General features: G+C 46.6%; 1 protein-coding gene across 1 annotated transcript in view; it reads right to left on the bottom strand.

Annotated features, from left to right (window-relative positions):
* The window catches only part of USP28 (ubiquitin specific peptidase 28), a 57,054-nt gene that overhangs the window by 4,225 nt on the left and 35,726 nt on the right, over positions 1-17,103 (bottom strand). Inside the window, exons 18-25 of the mRNA XM_060250512.1 lie at positions 16,883-17,016; positions 15,890-16,081; positions 15,266-15,361; positions 12,011-12,189; positions 10,360-10,438; positions 8,532-8,611; positions 8,145-8,268; positions 6,613-6,808 (exon numbers count right to left, since the gene is read on the bottom strand). Of these exons, the coding sequence (XP_060106495.1) occupies positions 6,613-6,808; positions 8,145-8,268; positions 8,532-8,611; positions 10,360-10,438; positions 12,011-12,189; positions 15,266-15,361; positions 15,890-16,081; positions 16,883-17,016 (1,080 nt within the window). The remainder of the gene's footprint in view (positions 1-6,612; positions 6,809-8,144; positions 8,269-8,531; positions 8,612-10,359; positions 10,439-12,010; positions 12,190-15,265; positions 15,362-15,889; positions 16,082-16,882; positions 17,017-17,103) is intronic.

Here is a 17,103-nt window from a genome sequence, read left to right as displayed (position 1 = left end):
GCGTTAAAAGCTTGATGGCACTTAACACACACACACACATTAATCTACACGGAATGGATTAGTCCAAAGTGAGATTACCTGCCTACAGATCATTCCCAAATATTTGTGCTTTCTAAAACTGCTGCTTAGCCAATAAAGCTTTTATAACCTGATCACTGCTTTTAGAGAATTAGAATAAGAATACATTAGAATAAAATTATTTACAGTTCCTCTATTCATTTAGCACGACTCTACCAGAGAAAGCGGTGTCCAAGTTCAGCCAAAGGAAAGAGGAGATGGGGGAAAACTTGCACTCTTCATCCCCTAGCACATGTGCGCACACACTCAAGCTGCATTCCTGTTAGGGAACTGTAAGGGGCTGACCAGAAGCAAGCAGGGCTCAGACTGGTACTGATACAAACCCAAATAAGTTCTCCTGGTGGGGCCGGCTAACCATTACCCCCAAGATAAAAGAAAGTAAAGAGAAGTGTGCTTTTGAAATTGATTGGGCTCTGGCCGCCACAGTAAGCAGAGCTGGGACCCCAAGGCAGTGGGGTGAGGGACCACCTGGGATGACCGGAGCGGGTAACAAGGCAGTGCATGCCAGGCAGAGCATTCTGAATACCTTCAACATGCACTGCAAATCAAGTATTTTACAGGTTATTGGGGATGAAGAGAACGGCACTCCGCAGTTAACGGAGAGCACAGTCAATACAGTTTCTATTCCACCCCACTCAGACAAGCCTGACCATTTTTCACCATCTCCCAGAGGCTGAGGTTTGCCAAACCAGAGGCTTTTCCTCTCTTGACAGCTTAGAAACTAATTTGCAACTTTATTGTTACAACAATCTGGATCCATTTTGCTTCAAGCCCAGCCCATCCCTTCTGCACAGGCTTGGTCCGAAAGTTGCCTAGCTAGCGCCAGCCGCAAGCAAAGATTGGTATTTTAATAAGCAAATACTAAAAAAAAAAATGTTAAAAGTTAGTTCTGAAACAATCTGAACCCTTCCTGATGACACTGCTATTGCCTCTGAAGGGCTCACCATGAATGGCCTTTTGCTGAATTTCACCCATTGAAGAAACAAAGCAGAAAGCCATATTGGGGAGGAGATACTAGATCAAGAGGAAGAGAAGACTTGGGCATATTATAGAAGTCAGGGATGTGCAGAAAGCTTGGTATTTGGGGGGTTTGGGTATACTGAGCCTGAAAAATGTCAGCGTTTCTCTATATTCCTGAATCTGAATACCAGTATGGTATTTGGATATGGGAAACCCATTTTTCCACTAGCTCCATTATACTCTATGCAGGGCTCATACTCGATATTTAAATCTATTTTAGGGACCTTCAGGGTACTTTCAAGTCAAAAACGGGACCAAAATAGGGACCTCATAAAAACCATGGAGACAACAAAAATGTCACTCAAAAGATTTTTTAAAAAAAATTCTACCAGTAAGCCAGTTAAAATCAAACAAAAAAACTTTTAAAAAGACTCTTTTCAGTGCATATTAACTCCTTAAGTTCAATTTTTAGCTTGTCTCAATTATTATGTTAATCGATTATTTTAGCCATATTAAATGACCAAAAATAAGGGTTTTTCATTTGACCCAGGATGGGGTACGGTTCATTTTTATTCATAGTCAAAATACAAAAACGTAGAGTACTTTTATACCTCTACTCATTATCATTTCTTTTTAATACCTTAAATATTAAATAGTACATTTAGCTTTGGTTAACAGTTAATTGATCCTTTTACTACTTTTCTTTCTTGGCAGACCTTTAAAAAAAAAATTAGAGAAGATGTTTTCCCTCCCAATGTCTTTGCTTGCATGCATGTCTTTTATTGGTCATGTTCTTTTAGAGTTATAACCTTTATATCCTTCCAATAGCCCATGAGCTGCCTGCAGTTTTTCAAAGCTTTTCTGTTCAGTTAAGACGTAATGCATGATGTATGCTCAAGGAGTCTGTCAGCCGCACTCTTCCTAGACTTCTACTTTTCTTTTCATAACCAACATTTTCTTCATATCATCAAAAGCCTTCTTTTCTTCACTTTCCACTCTTCTTTTGCCCTTTCTCTCTCTCTCTCTCTCTTCTGTAAGTCTCTTTTCTCCCAGTTTGATTTCCTCTAAGCACTGATGGGCCAATTTGGTGTAGTGATTGTGGGGACTCTTATCTGGGAGAGACGGTGGCTCAGTGGTAGAGCATCTGCTTGGTAAGCAGAAGGTCCCAGGTTCAATCCCCGGCATCTCCAACTAAAAAGGGTCCAGGCAAGTAGGTGTGAAAAACCTCAGCTTGAAACCCTGGAGAGCCACTGCCAGTCTGAGTAGACAATACTAACTTTGATGGACCAAAGGTCTGATTCAGTAGAAGGCAGCTTCATATGTTGGGAGAACTGGGTTTGACTCCCCACTCCTCCACATGCAACTGCTGGAGTGACCTTGGGCAAGTCATAACTCTCTCAGAGGCTGTTCTGGAAAAGGCAGTTTCTGTTAGAGCTCTCAGCTCCACCTACCTCACAGGGTATCTGTTGTGGGGAGGGGAAGGTAAAGGAGATTGTAAGCTGCCCTGAGACACCTTCAGGTAGTGAAGGGTGGGATATAAACCCAATCTCTTCTTTTCTTCTTGCACTTCTTCCACAGGCAATGAGCTTTTTTTGTGATTGGCACACAAGCAGGTTATTGCCATAAAACTTCAAGGCGTCTGTGACATGCAATTGTGCATTTCTTTCAAAGCAGCTGTCTGCTCCGTAATCACATATCCAGATGTTGAAAAGCCTCTCTCAATATCACCATTAAAGGTAAAGGTAGTCCCCTGTGCAAGCACCAGTCGTTTCTGACTCTGGGGTGACATTGCTTTCACGTTTTCATGGCAGACTTTTTATGGGGTGGTTTGCCATTTTCTTCCCCAGTCATCTACACATTCCCCCCAGCAAGCTGGGGACTCATTTTACCGACCTCGGAAGGATGGAAGGCTGAATCAACCTGCAGCCGGCTACCTGAACCCAGCTTCTGCTGGAATCGAACTCTGGTCGTGAGCAGAGCTTAGGACTGCAGTGCTGCAGCTTTACCATGGAGCCCTTAATCACCATGTGGCAATGAAAGACAGGCTTTAACAACTTTTGTTACTCCCTTGTATTTTGTGTCATTCATTACATTCTTTACTTCAGAAACTTCTTTCAAAAATGTTTCAAGGTCTCCATTATCAATTCCTATGAATGTTTCTGCTCTAATCACCGTCCGCTCATCAATCAGGCAGTTTGTATGGATTTCAAAAGGCATCATTCTTACCCCTTTTTGCTTCATTGCTGGTAGCTGAGAGTTTTCAGATTTAAAAAAGCCGTATCATGAAGGATAGTCTCTCTTTATGTTGCATTCCTCCTGGAAGTATTTCCCAGACACAATGAAGTATTTCGGAACTTTTAGCTTGAAGCTGAGGGCTTGCATTTATTTACTCTTTTTTTAGCTCGCTCTGGATTTCCTCACTATATATAAATGCAATGAGGGGTTTTTAAAGAACTGCTATCAAAGTCCTGACTTGTCTCAGGTTTGCAAACTCTTATTACTAATTTTCTGCAGAAGTTCCTCCAAATGCTTGTACAGAACATGAATCATGGGAGTTTCTCTTTGGAAAAACAGTACTCAGAGAACATCTTAACACTTGAGATGACAAAAAGGATTTCAGCTTTCATCAGAAGATTTTTTTTTAAGTACAGAGAAATGATTTTGCAGAACTGGTTTTTCACCAGTGATGACTTCTACGGTGGTACAAATTCTAGAAGGCATTTTGTTATGGAAGGCCATTTGCTCAAGGAGTCACAGCTGCTGATCCTAGAGCAAACCACCTCGAGGAGAAACGTTTGATAAGAACTTGGGAAGGGAACTGAAGATGATGTTGAATATTCTGAAAGGCTTCGAATCTTGCTGGGAATTCATGAAAAAAAATTGTAAACCACAATACAGAAGAAGTTCAGACACAGATTTCCTCAAATTCATCTAGGCCCTTTTGCACAAGACAAGACCTCTCAATGCTTCAGTTCCGTATCTCATCAGCCTAAAAACCTTTTTGTTTACGTTTGCTCCATCGCTACCAAGTGTCACAAGCTTGAGGGCTTCGCTTATTTTCTTCTTCAAGTCCTCTGCAGTTGCACGGCCAATAATAAAAAAAAAATCTCCTTTTCCCACCTCTTGAGATTTGTCAGACCCAAACCAGATTTTGATTTGCAATGCCTTATGTCCACCATTGTTTGTTTTCTCATCAAAGTGTGAGGTGAAATAAGAACTCCTCACATCGTCCAGTACTTTATTTTAAAACTAAGCTCCAAGTGCAGCTGATACAAGGTATGAAACTTTGGCAGCAGAAAACCAAAAAAAAGTAGTGAGATCTAGTCGAGGGAACGTAGCTGGAAGTGTTTCTTTGAAATCAGAGCAAGATGCGGAAGAGTAACGACAACACACTTCATGGCCGGGATCAGTTCCGCAGAAATGGAAGCATCCTTCTTGACTGGGGAAGGCGAAGGCAAACCACCCCGTAAAAAAGTCTGCTGTGAAAACGTCGTGATGCGACGTCGCCCCAGAGTCAGAAAGGACTGGTGCTCGCACAGGGGACCTTGCCTTGCCTTCTTACTTATCATTTTAAGAATTCCAACTGCGGTGCAGACTGACCTGAATCAGGTCTACATTCTTCATTGCATGTTGAGGTTTCTAAAGCTGCATTTTCTGATGGTGAAAAAATGTGTTCCGCTGCTGAAGCAGCTGAACAGACCCTCAAGTTCTTTTTAATGCTACTCTCAACTGTAAGAGTCCAAGTTTCATTTCACAGTTTTTAAAATATTTTCTTGTGGCAACAAGGAAGAAAAGGTACAGCTACCACACTGCAAGAAATGGAGAAAAAATATCAACCAAAGAGGAAAGAATCCAGGGCGAAAAAATATTTTTTTTAAAAAAAAGCAACAAGGGAAAAGGTCCCTGAAGAGGCGGTTTAATGTTGTACCCAGGACAAAAGGTTGAAACTTACCACTTTTTAAAGACACTGGACCTGAATTACTGCAACTTGCCTAAAAATTATATTGAAAATCATTTTTTAAAGATTACATCAATCATTCAAAAAAAATTAATATACCTACTTTTAGGGACCTAGGATTTTAAAAAGGGACTTTCAGGGGCCAAGTATGAGCACTGCTCTACGGGGACCTATAGGGTATACTGCAGAACTGATCCAGGGGTATCTGGGGCCCCTTGTTGTTTGAGGTCAACAGAACTGCAAGGAGGCTGGCTCTGGCATAGCTGAATACACCCAAATAAAGAAGACAACATTGGATTTATACCCACCCTCCACTCCGAATCTCAGCGTCTTAGAGCGGCTCACAATCTCCTTTACCTCCCTTCCCCACAACAGACACCCTGTGAGGTGGGTGGGGCTGAGAGGGCTCTCACAGCAGCTGCCCTTTCAAGGACAACTTCTGCCAGAGCTATGGCTGACCCAAGGCCATGCTAGCAGGCGCAAGTGGAGGAGTGGCGAATCAAACCCGGCTCTCCCAGATAAGAGAGCTCTGGCTGAACCAAGGCCATTCCAGCAGGTGCAAGTGAAGGAGTGGGAAATCAAACCCAGTTCTCCCAGATAAGAGAGCTATGGCTGACCCAAGGCCATTCCAGCAGGCGCAAGTGGAGGAGTGGGGAATCAAACCCGGCTCTCGCAGATAAGAGAGCTCTGGCTGAACCAAGGCCATTCCAGCAGGTGCAAGTGAAGGAGTGGGGAATCAAACCCAGTTCTCCCAGATAAGAGAGCAATGGCTGACCCAAGACCGTTCCAGCAGGTGCAAGTGAAGGAGTGGGGAATCAAACCCAGTTCTCCCAGATAAGAGAGCTATGGCTGACCCAAGGCCATTCCAGCAGGTGCAAGGGAGGAGTGGGGAATCAAACCCAGCTCTCCCAGATAAGAGAGCTCGGGCTGACCCAAGGCCATTACAGCAGCTGCAAGCGGAGGAGTGGGGAATCAAACCCGGTTCTCCCAGATAAGAGAGCTCTGGCTGACTCAAGGCCACTCCCGCAGATGCAAGTGGAGGAGTGGGGAATCAAACACGGTTCTCCCAGATAAGAGAGCTCTGGCTTCCCAAGGCCATTCCAGCAGGCGCAAGTGGAGGAGCGGGGAATCAAACCCGGCTCTCCCAGATAAGAGAGCTCGGGCTGACCCCAGGCAATTCCAGCAGCTGCAAGGGGAGGAGTGGGGAATCAAACCCGGTTCTCCCAGATAAGAGAGCTCTGGCTGTCCCAAGGCCATTCCAGCAGGTGCAAGTGGAGGAGCAGGGAATCAAACCTGGCTCTCCCAGATAAGAGAGCTCGGGCTGACCCCAGGCCATTCCAGCAGCTGCAAGGGGAGGAGTGGGGAATCAAACCCGGTTCTCCCAGATAAGAGAGCTATGGCTGACCCAAGGCCATTCCAGCAGCTGCAAGTGGAGGAGTGGGGAATCAAACCCAGCTCTCCCAGGTAAGAGTCCACGCACTTAATTGCTACACCCCACCCCCCTGTTTTTTTTCAGGCTCAGCTGTATCAATAAGGTATTTTCCCATATTTTTTTCCATTTGGTTTATGCGGCGCGCACCCCCCCAAGTCAGGCCAGAAACTGAGAGGCTCCTTACCGTCCATGTCTTTTCCCAGGTAAGAACACCAACGATTTCTCATGACCTCAATGGCATCCAGGTCATCCGTGGAGACGTCCTTGCTTACGATGAGGTGCATGCAGGGAATGATCAGCTCATTCAAATAGCTCATGCTCTCAGCCACGCTCACTTCGTGGCAGCTTTCAAAAAGGGTTGCTGCAGCATCGTTCAGCTTCTGCGGAAAAGCAAGATGAGAAAAAGCAGTCCGGTGACTGTGACCAATCGATAGGGCTCCTGCCATTTTTTAGACTAGCAGTGAAAGTTCAGGCAGGTGTGACGTCCTTGACCTGCCCTGAGCAGGCACAGCCAACTTTTAAAAGCATGTTTGCGCTACAAATTCTGAACCTGCGAGACTCCGGAAAGTATAACTCTAAGCAAACACAATGGTCGGATGCTGTCACTTTGCGTTAAAGGAAGGCAGTGTTGTTAGCGCAGCAGACCAGGATACAGCCTTAAAGACAGCACACAAAACAATCTGTTTCTTAAAGAGTATCGAGGGAAGCGCCAAGCAGAAATTAGTGGGATGATATTTTCGACAGACATTTTTAAAGCATTAACACTGATTCTCCCTCTCATATGAAGCTGCCTTTTACTGAATCAGACCCTCCTGGGTCCATCAAAGTCAGTATTGCCTACTCAGACTGGCAGCGGCTCTCCAGGGTCTCAAGCTGAGTTTTTCACGCCTATTTGCCGGGACCTTTTTTTGGAGATGCCGGGGATTGAACCTGGGACCTTCTGCTTCCCAAGCAGATGCTCTACCACTGAGCCACCATCCCTCCCCTTAGACATATGAAGCTGCCTTCTACTGAATCAGACCCTCGGTCCATCATAGTCAGTATTGTCTACTCAGACTGGCCGTGGCTTTCTAGGGTCTCAAGCTGAGGTTTTTCACGCCTATTTGTCTGGACCCTTTTAGTTGGAGATGCCGGGGATTGAACCTGGGACCTTCTGCTTACCAAGCAGATGCTCTACCACTGAGCCACCATCCCTCTCTATCATACTGAGGATGGTGTGGAATTGTTTTCTGTGGCCCCAAAAGGTAGGACCAGAACCAATGGGTTGAAATTAAACCAAAAGAGTTTCCGGCTCAACATCAGGAAGAACTCCCAGACAGTTAGAGCGATTCCTTAGTGGAACAGGCTTCCTCGGGAGGTGGTGGGCTCTTCTTCCTTGGGAGGTTTTTAAATAGAGGCTAAATGGCCATCTGACAGCAATATAGATCCTGTAAATTTAGGGGGAGGCATGTGTGAATTTCCTGCATTGTGCAGGGAGCTGGACTAGATGACCCTGGAGGTCCCTTCCAACTCTGATTCTGTCTACCTACCCACCCTCATACAACTATCACCTTAAGCAGAAACACTGACTATCAGATCACACAGGAATGGGCCCAAACACACAAATGCTTATGCAAAGAAGGGGAAACGGAAGTGCAGGTGTGAGCTAGAAGCTGACAACTTGCCCGCAAAGAGGAGGGGAGGTTGGGGAAGGGCGCCACTGCCGCTGATACCAACCAAGAGGCATTTCCTTCTGTAGAGAGCGATCAAAGCTTCATCCACACCTCTGTTGGGTCCCCTGCTCAGCAGGGTAATGTTGCTCTGATAAGCATACACCAGGTAGGTCAGGGCCTCACAATACCTTGGGAAGAAAAAGAGGGAGAGAATGCCAGTTCCTCAGAGTTATTGCTGCTTATACAATATAACTTCAGCTAGTCTTGCCGAGTGCAGAGGGACACCTCTTTGCTCCCAACCCCTCAAACTCTAGCCTAGTTGCCAGACTAAAGGCACATTTCCAGCACTCCATGGGCAGTCTGAGGATACAACCGCACAACAGACTTATGTTCTCTGTCGCTCCTGGACATCTTCAGCACCCCCAATTGGAAACAGTTCACACAATCTTACTTTTCATTCTGGTATAGCTCCAAGCCCGTCAGCAGGTATACAGACACCTTGCGAAACAAGCTGTAGTCTTCATGCCATTTCTGTCCGGGAAACAGCAAGCAGTCAAAACCCAACATGATGCAGGTGTCCTTACAGCCTGCCCACCTCCCACTACTGTGTTCTTATCTGGCTGCTTTCCTCCTGTTTTCACACAATGCCACACCCTTACTCATGTCAGGACCTTTCTCAATCAAGGTCATTCTCACACAGCCACTAATTCCAGCCAGCAGCAATCCCCAGCAGACTGTGGGTGCCTCAGACAAGGCTGGATAATTTGCCCAAGCTCGGCAGAAGACCTGGACAGAGGCATTTAGAGATCCTGCCTCTTTGACACCCCCCTCACTCTTCTGTTGTCCTCTGGACATGGACTGAACATAAGAACATAAGAGAAGCCATGTTGGATCAGGCCAATGGCCCATCAAGTCCAACACTCTGTGTCACACAGTGGCCAAATTTTTATATATATATATATATATATATATATATACACATATATACACACACACACACACACACACACATATATATATACACAATGTGGCCAATAGCCACTGACGGACCTCTGCTCCATATTTTTATCTAACCCTCTCTTGAAGCTGGCTATGCTTGTAGCTGCCACCACCTCCTGTGGCAGTGAATTCCACATGTTAATCACCCTTTGGGTAAAGTAAGTAAGTAAAGTAAAGTAAATTTATTTTTATATCCCGCCCTCCCCCGCCAGAGGCGGGCTCAGGGCGGCTTACAGACATGGAATACCATGATTTAAAATACAATCTAGACAAAACAAATTTAAATACAATTCAATTACATAGGTTAATTAAAATAAATAAAACAGTTGTTATGGATTAAAATTAGGTTACGGTGCTATAGTTCACAATCATACATAAGATGGCTAGGTGGCTACAGGTCAGTTTAGCCGGGTTCTGTCTTAAAAGCAAGCTGAAAGAGAATGGTTTTGCAAGCCCTGCGGAACTGATTCAGGTCCCGCAGGGCTCGCACCGTCTCTGGAAGTTGATTTCACCATCGAGGGGCCATTGCTGAAAAGGCTTGCTCCCTGGGTGAAGAAGTACTTCCTTCTATCCATTCTAACCCGACTGCTCAGCAATTTCATTGAATGCCCATGAGTTCTTGTATTGTGAGAAAGGGAGAAAAGTACTTCTTTCTCTACTTTCTCCATCCCATGCATAATCTTGTAAACCTCCATCATGTCGCCCCACAGTCGATGTTTCTCCAAGCTAAAGAGCCCCAAGCGTTTTAACCTTTCTTCATAGCGAAAGTGTTCCAACCCTTTAATCATTCTAGTTGCCCCTTTCTGCACTTTTTCCAATGCTATAATATCATTTTTGAGGTGCGGTGACCAGAATTGCACACAGTATTTCAAATGAGACCGCACCATCGATTTATACCGGGGCATTATGATACTGGCTGATTTGTTTTCAGTTCCCTTCCTAATAATTCCCAGCATGGCTTTGACCTTTTTTATTGCAATCGCACACTTTCTTGACATTTGACTGGAATACATTTGCTCCAATGCTCCCCATCAGAAAATGTGTATGCATGGACACACAAAATCAAAATAGAAGCAGAGCACACTAACACACAGAAGCTCTTGTCTTTCCAAAAATTGGGCAGAGATCCCGACATCTCACAAGTGCGGCCCATTAGTCCCACTGGGAGCATCTGTTGCCGGGGCAATCAGAGCACCAAATCCCCAGGTGTGGTTTGAACATATCAGCATCGGAATACCAAGCCACAGAGAGCAGGTGGCCAGGGCCAGCAAGCCTCTTACCTGATACTCATCCATGTTGATGTCCTCAGGACCGATGTCTTTCAGCTTGGCTCGTGCAACTTTCATAATGCTAATTGATCTGCTTGCAAGACAAAAAAAAGGTGGTGGTGGTGGTGGTGGTGGTGGTGAGAATACAGAAACAAGTGACTGCGGAGAACTAGAGGCTCTAGCCAAGGACTGACAATCACCCTGAGATCGCAGAAGCTAAGAAGGGCTGCCATTGGTTGGTGTAGTGGTTAGGTGTGCGGACTCTTATCTGGGAGAACCGGGTTTGATTCCCCACTCCTCCACTTGCAGCTGCTGGAATGGCCTTGGGTCAGCCATAGCTCTCTTATCTGGGAGAACCGGGTTTGATTCCTCACTCCCCCACTTGCAGCTGCTGGAATGGCCTTGGGTCAGCCAGAGCTCTCTTATCTGGGAGAACCGGGTTTGATTCCCCACTCCTCCACTTGCAGCTGCTGGAATGGCCTTGGGTCAGCCAGAGCTCTCTTATCTGGGAGAACCAGGCTTGATTCCCCCCTCCGCCACTTGCGCCTGCTGGAATGGCCTTGGGTCAGCCAGAGCTCTCTTATCTGGGAGAACCAGGCTTGATTCCCCACTCCTCCACTTGCAGCTGCTGGAATGGCCTTGGGTCAGCCAGAGCTCTCTTATCTGGGAGAACCAGGCTTGATTCCCCACTCCTCCACTTGCAGCTGCTGGAATGGCCTTGGGTCAGCCAGAGCTCTCTTATCTGGGAGAACCAGGCTTGATTCCCCCCTCCTCCACTTGCACCTGCTGGAATGGCCTTGGGTCATCCGTAGCTCTGGCAGAGGTTGTCCTTGGAAGGGGAGCTGCTGTGAGAGCCCTCTCAGCCCCACCCACCTCACAGGGTGTCTGTTGTGATGGAGGAAGGGAAAGGAGATTGTAGGCCGCTCTCTCTGATACAGGGAGAAGGGCGGGGTATAAATCTGCAATTCTTCCTCTACTTGGATGAGAGACTGCTAAAGGAGTCCATGGTTGCTACGCAGAGATAGGCAGTGGGACTCCATGCCCGAATGTCTCTTGTCTTGAAAATCCCATGGTCCTGGGGGTCACTGTGAGTCAGAGGTCACTTAATGGCACTCGGCTGACTGCACCTACAGGCTGAAATACTTTACTGCCCTGCCCCAGGGTAGCCTGATTGCCTCAGGTAACTATTTGGATGGGTGACCACCAAGGAAGTCCAGGGTCACTAGGAAGAGGCAGGCAATGACAACCCACCGCTGAGTACCTCTTGCCTTGAAAACCCCACAGGGTGACCATAAATCAACTGCAACTTGTCAGCAAAAAAAGGGACCAAAATCAGGCAGATATTTAGACGCCCATGAGCTCAGAGCACTGCAATTTTTGATTTTGCAATGTGTCACGTGAGACAACTATGCTTTATTATTATCAGGAAACACGGAAGAAGTGTTTGTTTAAACCATGTTTTAGTACCTTTAGTGTATCTTACTGATCATGTCTTTGGACTCCTGCCCCCTTTTCTTTGACTGCAGCCGCCTAAATTAAGTCCAAACAAAAGCCTAAACAATCCTCAAGAGAAACAGTTGCAATGAGCCCTCTCTCTCTGTACGCTGATCCTAGCTGACTCTGCTGGGCTATTCCACACTTTGGAGGTCTGCACTGCACAAACCTTTCATCGAAGCTGAGGTTTTTGTCTGCAAACTGCTCCAGAAGAGTCCGCTCCACCACTCGCGGAGGAGCATCGTTCTGCAAAAAGTAAACTAGAACGTGCTGAAGCCGGGGGTCGTTCTGAGGTGTGGGGGTCTCTCTGGAAAGCTGATACAGCCGGGCGTATTCTTCACGGAATGCCTAGCAAAGCCGAGAAACAGACGACAGTTACCAACTCAGTCAGTCATGGATCTACTAAAGAGCAGCTCTAACCCCACTGAAGAATATATGCTCAGTGACAGCAGCTCCTTCAAGCTCAAGGTCTGCTAATGCTCAGGAATTGCAATCCTACACAGCCTCCCACAGGGACATTTTGGCCCAGTTTCGTGTCTGAACTGCAAAGCCCGAATGACGGTATACTCCAGGCATTCCACTTTCTGTGATTCCCAACTTTGCTACTGTCCTGTTTTTGCCTTAATTCCTTGTGCCTGCCATTCCCCCATCGTGCACCACCACAGGGCTTCAGAAAACAAACATGCCCTGGCAACGGGCATGTTGCTAAGGTAGGGCCAATTGCCAATTTTTAGACACAGTGTTGTGTCGATGACCAAATACAGCTGCCATCCCGCTATAGCGTACATTGCTATATTCTGGGACTACTTCTTCCAGGAGGCCCCATTGTGACAGCTTTGTTCACCTTTGGCAGCTGTCAGCCTGCAAGTTTCAGGGTCAACAGCTACTCCTACACGGGCCGTACGGGACCTTAGTCAATTCCGTAGGGCGTGCAAAACCGCCCTCTTCCGGCTAGCCTTTCAAGATGGAGCTTGAAATAAACATCACGCCATCACAAATACTAATAACCGAGATAACAGCGAGTAGAGATTATTCTAGACTGTTTTTAGATTGTTTTAGATTATGTAAAAATTTAACAGTAAATTGTAATTTTATTGAATTGTATAACTGTTTTATTGTTCAATGGCTTTGCCATACCTGTAAGCCGCCCTGAGCCTGCCTTGGCGGGGAGGGCGGGGTATAAATAAAATTTTATTAGTATTATTTTCTGTTCCCACCAGTGTTCCCTCTAAGTTGCGGAGTCTTGTGAGCAAAAATCCTACTTTGTGAGCTCCTGGCATTCAAGTTGTGAGCGGCTGCATCCATTATCGTGCTCTGGGATCATCCTTCCTGAGCTACGACAAAAATGTGTGAGCTGGGAGCTAAAAATCTGTGAGCTGGCTCAGCTTAGAGAGAACACTGGTTCCCTCCCAGTGGAGCGGCAACCTCAAGAAGGTGAAGGAGGCTCAGACACTCTTATCATTCCGCAGAATATATAAAACAGAACTGTTTGGGAAGGCATTCTATAAAGACACAGGCACACACATAAAGCTATCCTATGCTGAATCAGACCTTCGGTCTACCCAAGTCAATTTTGTCTACTCAAGACAGGCAGCAGCTCTCCTGGGCCTCAGGTAGGAGTCTTTACATCAGCTACTGCCTGGTTCTTTTAGCTAGAGATTCCAGGGATTGAACCTGGGACCTTCTGAATACAAAGCAGCAGCTTTTCCACTGAGCCGCATCCCTTCCCGTAAAGGAATAAGGGTATAGCTTGCTGTCTGTGGAAAATCCACTGGTGGTTTTTAAAATGCATTATCCTATTCTTATCACACTGTTTTCTAATCACCATAATCTAGTGCTCACTACATTTTATATGTATCATTCTGTTTTATTGCTTGTTTTCTAATTCTACAATCTAGTCTTGCTGCACTGTCATAATACATTACTGCAGGTTTAAATTTTGTAATCTGTTGCAGAATTAGGGCTGGATTGAGCCTCAGTCCTCTGCTAAACTTCTGCTATTTTAATTTCTATAGCTGAAACTTTGGTTTGTTTCCCAGAAGGCTTTAGGGCACTTTGGATGATGTGACCTTCAGGTACAGATAATGCTGTACCTGTCTCTTGGCTCACAGGACTTTTGCCTTTTCCAGTGTGGGACTTAAGAGCAGGGGTGGCCAATGGTAGCTCTCCAGATGTTTTTTGCCTACAACTCCCATCAGCCCCAGCCATTGGCCATGTTGGCTGGGGCTGATGGGAGTTGTAGGCAAAAAACATCTGGAGAGCTACCGTTGGCCACCCCTGACTTAGAGGATTGTAAAACCCCAGTGCTGACACGTGGGAATGCCCCATGCAAACTCAACTGTGCCAAATAAACTCTCTGAACTTACACAATCACCTGTATAAACTGACAAGGAAGGATGGTGACAGGAGAGGAGTTTTATTGGGTGGAGAGCTGGATGGAAATTCCTCTTTGTAGAGAGTGAAAGCCTGACTCTGGATAGTCAGAATATCATTAAGCACCATGAGCAGAAAGAAGGCCCAACATCTCTCCCCACCACAGTCTGGCAACACTGCATGAAAGCAGGAGAATGTGACACAAAGAGATATCAGGCAGTGGAAGTAGTACTTTAGAAGGAAGTACTATAATGCCCAAAGTACGAAGGCCTAGATCATTTCAGGGGAAATGCCATTTTCTTTTTTTTTCTCCACATAACCCCCTTTTTCAATTCTTCTGAGAAAAGTTGCGAAATCTGGGGGAAACACTAACACCCCCCCCCCTCCTTAATTCAAGATGTACAGTATTCATTTTCTTTTCCAAAGAGAAAAACTGAGATGTTTTGGGAAATACTACAAAACTTCCTATGGAATTTATATGTCCTCTTTTACCTAATAATGAAGACATGGCTGTTACTTGCCTTTTAAGAGAAGATGTGGACAGGACTTACAATAGATCAGACTGAAACAAATCCCAAACAGGGGCCAAATTTTGGCCTTTGCAGCAACCATCTCTCCCACACTGCCCTTTAGCAAAACACCGCCTATTTGCTTTCAGGACAGCAGCCGCGGCTTCTGCTTGCCTTTCTTGATACCTTCCTGAGGCAAGACAAAACTGAAGCCACACAGGAACCAGGTAAGACCAATTAGGGAGGAGCAAAGCAATGTCGGCGCTTAGCAGCCCCTAAATACCGTGTTACCTTTGTGGGGATGGGGGGGGGGGTTGTACTGAGAAGCCTCTTCCTCCAGAAACCATTGAACTCCTGCTTCCTTGATGTTACCCATCAGAAGACGTTCTCCCATGACCAAAACAGACAACACTCTGTGTAAGCAAAACATCCCAGGGGAGAACAAGGAAGATGGCTTGCTGGCATCTGGCATGAAAGCCCTGACGTTTCCCCACCAAGACAGACAGACAGACTTGCGTGCCCAGGTTCGAAACAGCAGGTACCTTAACTAGCCCCGCTTCAGACCCATCCCGGTCAAAAGTCTGGCGGGCTTTAGCTATGGCCAGGATCACACCCTGCATGGCGGGACTAAGCATCACCTGCCACAAAGAACAGAGAGAGGTGGATACGGGGGAAAAGGACAATAACCAAGTGGGGAGGGGAAGAGAAAGTTTAACAATTATGAATTTAAGAGACAAGCTTCCCAAAGCAGGCAGAAGAGCCAAGGTCTGTTTAGGGGATTCATTTCTAGGATGCATTGATTCAGGCTTACACGCATGCAGATTTTAGGCACTAACACCACAACACTACGGGCTACAGCTGAACCGTGTGTGCATGCACCACGAGATGGGCCTGTGGTTAAGCAAGCAAAAGCGCAACTCAATGCCGCACGAAGCTAGTGGCTAACTTTCCCATGCGCTGTGGTTCACTGACCTCCTAGCAATAAAACTGGCTCCTACGTGGCAAGAGGATGCACAAATTCAGACAGGAGCTCCAAGGAGCGCAGTGGTGCCGTCGTCTCCTCCTCCTCCCCTCTTTTCCACACAGCGCACAGAAGCACCAAAGCAGCTGGGCCTGAACACTCCACACAACACAAACCGAGGCACTGGCTGCACTCAGCCGCCTACCTCCTCGTCATAGCCATCAGCATCCGACCTCACCAGAATCTTGCCCACACTGGGGATCTCCACTTCAGAGACCTGAGAGCTAGGCAGGGCAGGAGCCACAGGGGCCACCCCCACAGGGCCCTGCTGCTCTTCTGCCTGAGGTGCGAGGCTGGCTTCTTCCAGGGTTTCCTCCGCTGGCTCTGCCCCCTTTGGCTGCGGCAGCAGGGCAAGAAGGGAGGAGTGACAACGTCAAATGATAGAATAAAAAGACAGACAAGCAAAACAGGAAGTCTGAAATCAGATATGACAGGAGAACGTAAGGACATAAAAGAAGCCATGTTGGATCAGGCCAATGGCCCATCCAGTCCAACACTCTGTGGCCAAAAAACCCAGGTGCCACCAAGAGGTCCACCAGTGGGGCTAGAAGTCCTCCCACTATGCCCCCCCAAGCGCAAGAATAAAGAGCATCACTGCCCCAGAGAGACTTCCAACAATACACTGTGTCTAACAGCCACTGATGGACCTCTGCTCAATGTTTATTCAATCCCCTCTTGAAGCTGGCTATGCTTGTAGCCACCACCACCTCCTGTGGCAGTGAATTCCACGTGTACATCACCCTTTGAGTAAAGAACTTCCTTTTATCAGTTCTAACCAGACTCCTCAGCAATTTCATTGAGTGCCCACGAGTTCTTGTATTGTGAGAAAGGGAGAAAAGTACTTCTTTCTCTACCTTCTCTATCCCATGCATAATCTTGTAAACCTCTATCATATCACCCCACAGTTGACGTTTCTCTTAAGCTAAAGAGCCCCAAGCTTTAACGTTTTTGCACAGGGAAAGCGTTCCAACCCTTTAATCGTTCTAGTTGCCCTTTTCTGCACTTTTCCCAATGCTATAATATCTTCTTTTTGAGGTGCGGTGACCAGAATTGCACACAGTACTCCAAATGAGGCCGCACCATCGATTTATACAGGGGCAGAGGCACAAGCAAGAATGGGGAGGAAGGTGGTTCTCACCGCTATGAAAGCTGCCCCCGCCCCATTCTTCTCATAAACGTCAGCTGCTTTGGCGATGGCTTGAGCCGTCTGGTCCTTGGAGATCATGGCATGTTCGGTAGAGAGAGGGCACACCACGTGTTCAGAGGGTGAAGCTAGTGTGAAAGAAAAGAGATGTGGCCTATCGTTAGCTTTCAAGGAGGCTGCCGGGGGCGGGTGCTCCAAAGCTTGGGAGGAGGGTT

Source organism: Heteronotia binoei, chromosome 12 (assembly GCF_032191835.1).
Source record: "Heteronotia binoei isolate CCM8104 ecotype False Entrance Well chromosome 12, APGP_CSIRO_Hbin_v1, whole genome shotgun sequence".
NCBI classification, from domain to species: domain Eukaryota; kingdom Metazoa; phylum Chordata; class Lepidosauria; order Squamata; family Gekkonidae; genus Heteronotia; species Heteronotia binoei.
The sequence above is the reverse complement of the archived record's forward strand: the minus strand, read 5'-3'. Positions and strand labels throughout refer to the sequence as shown.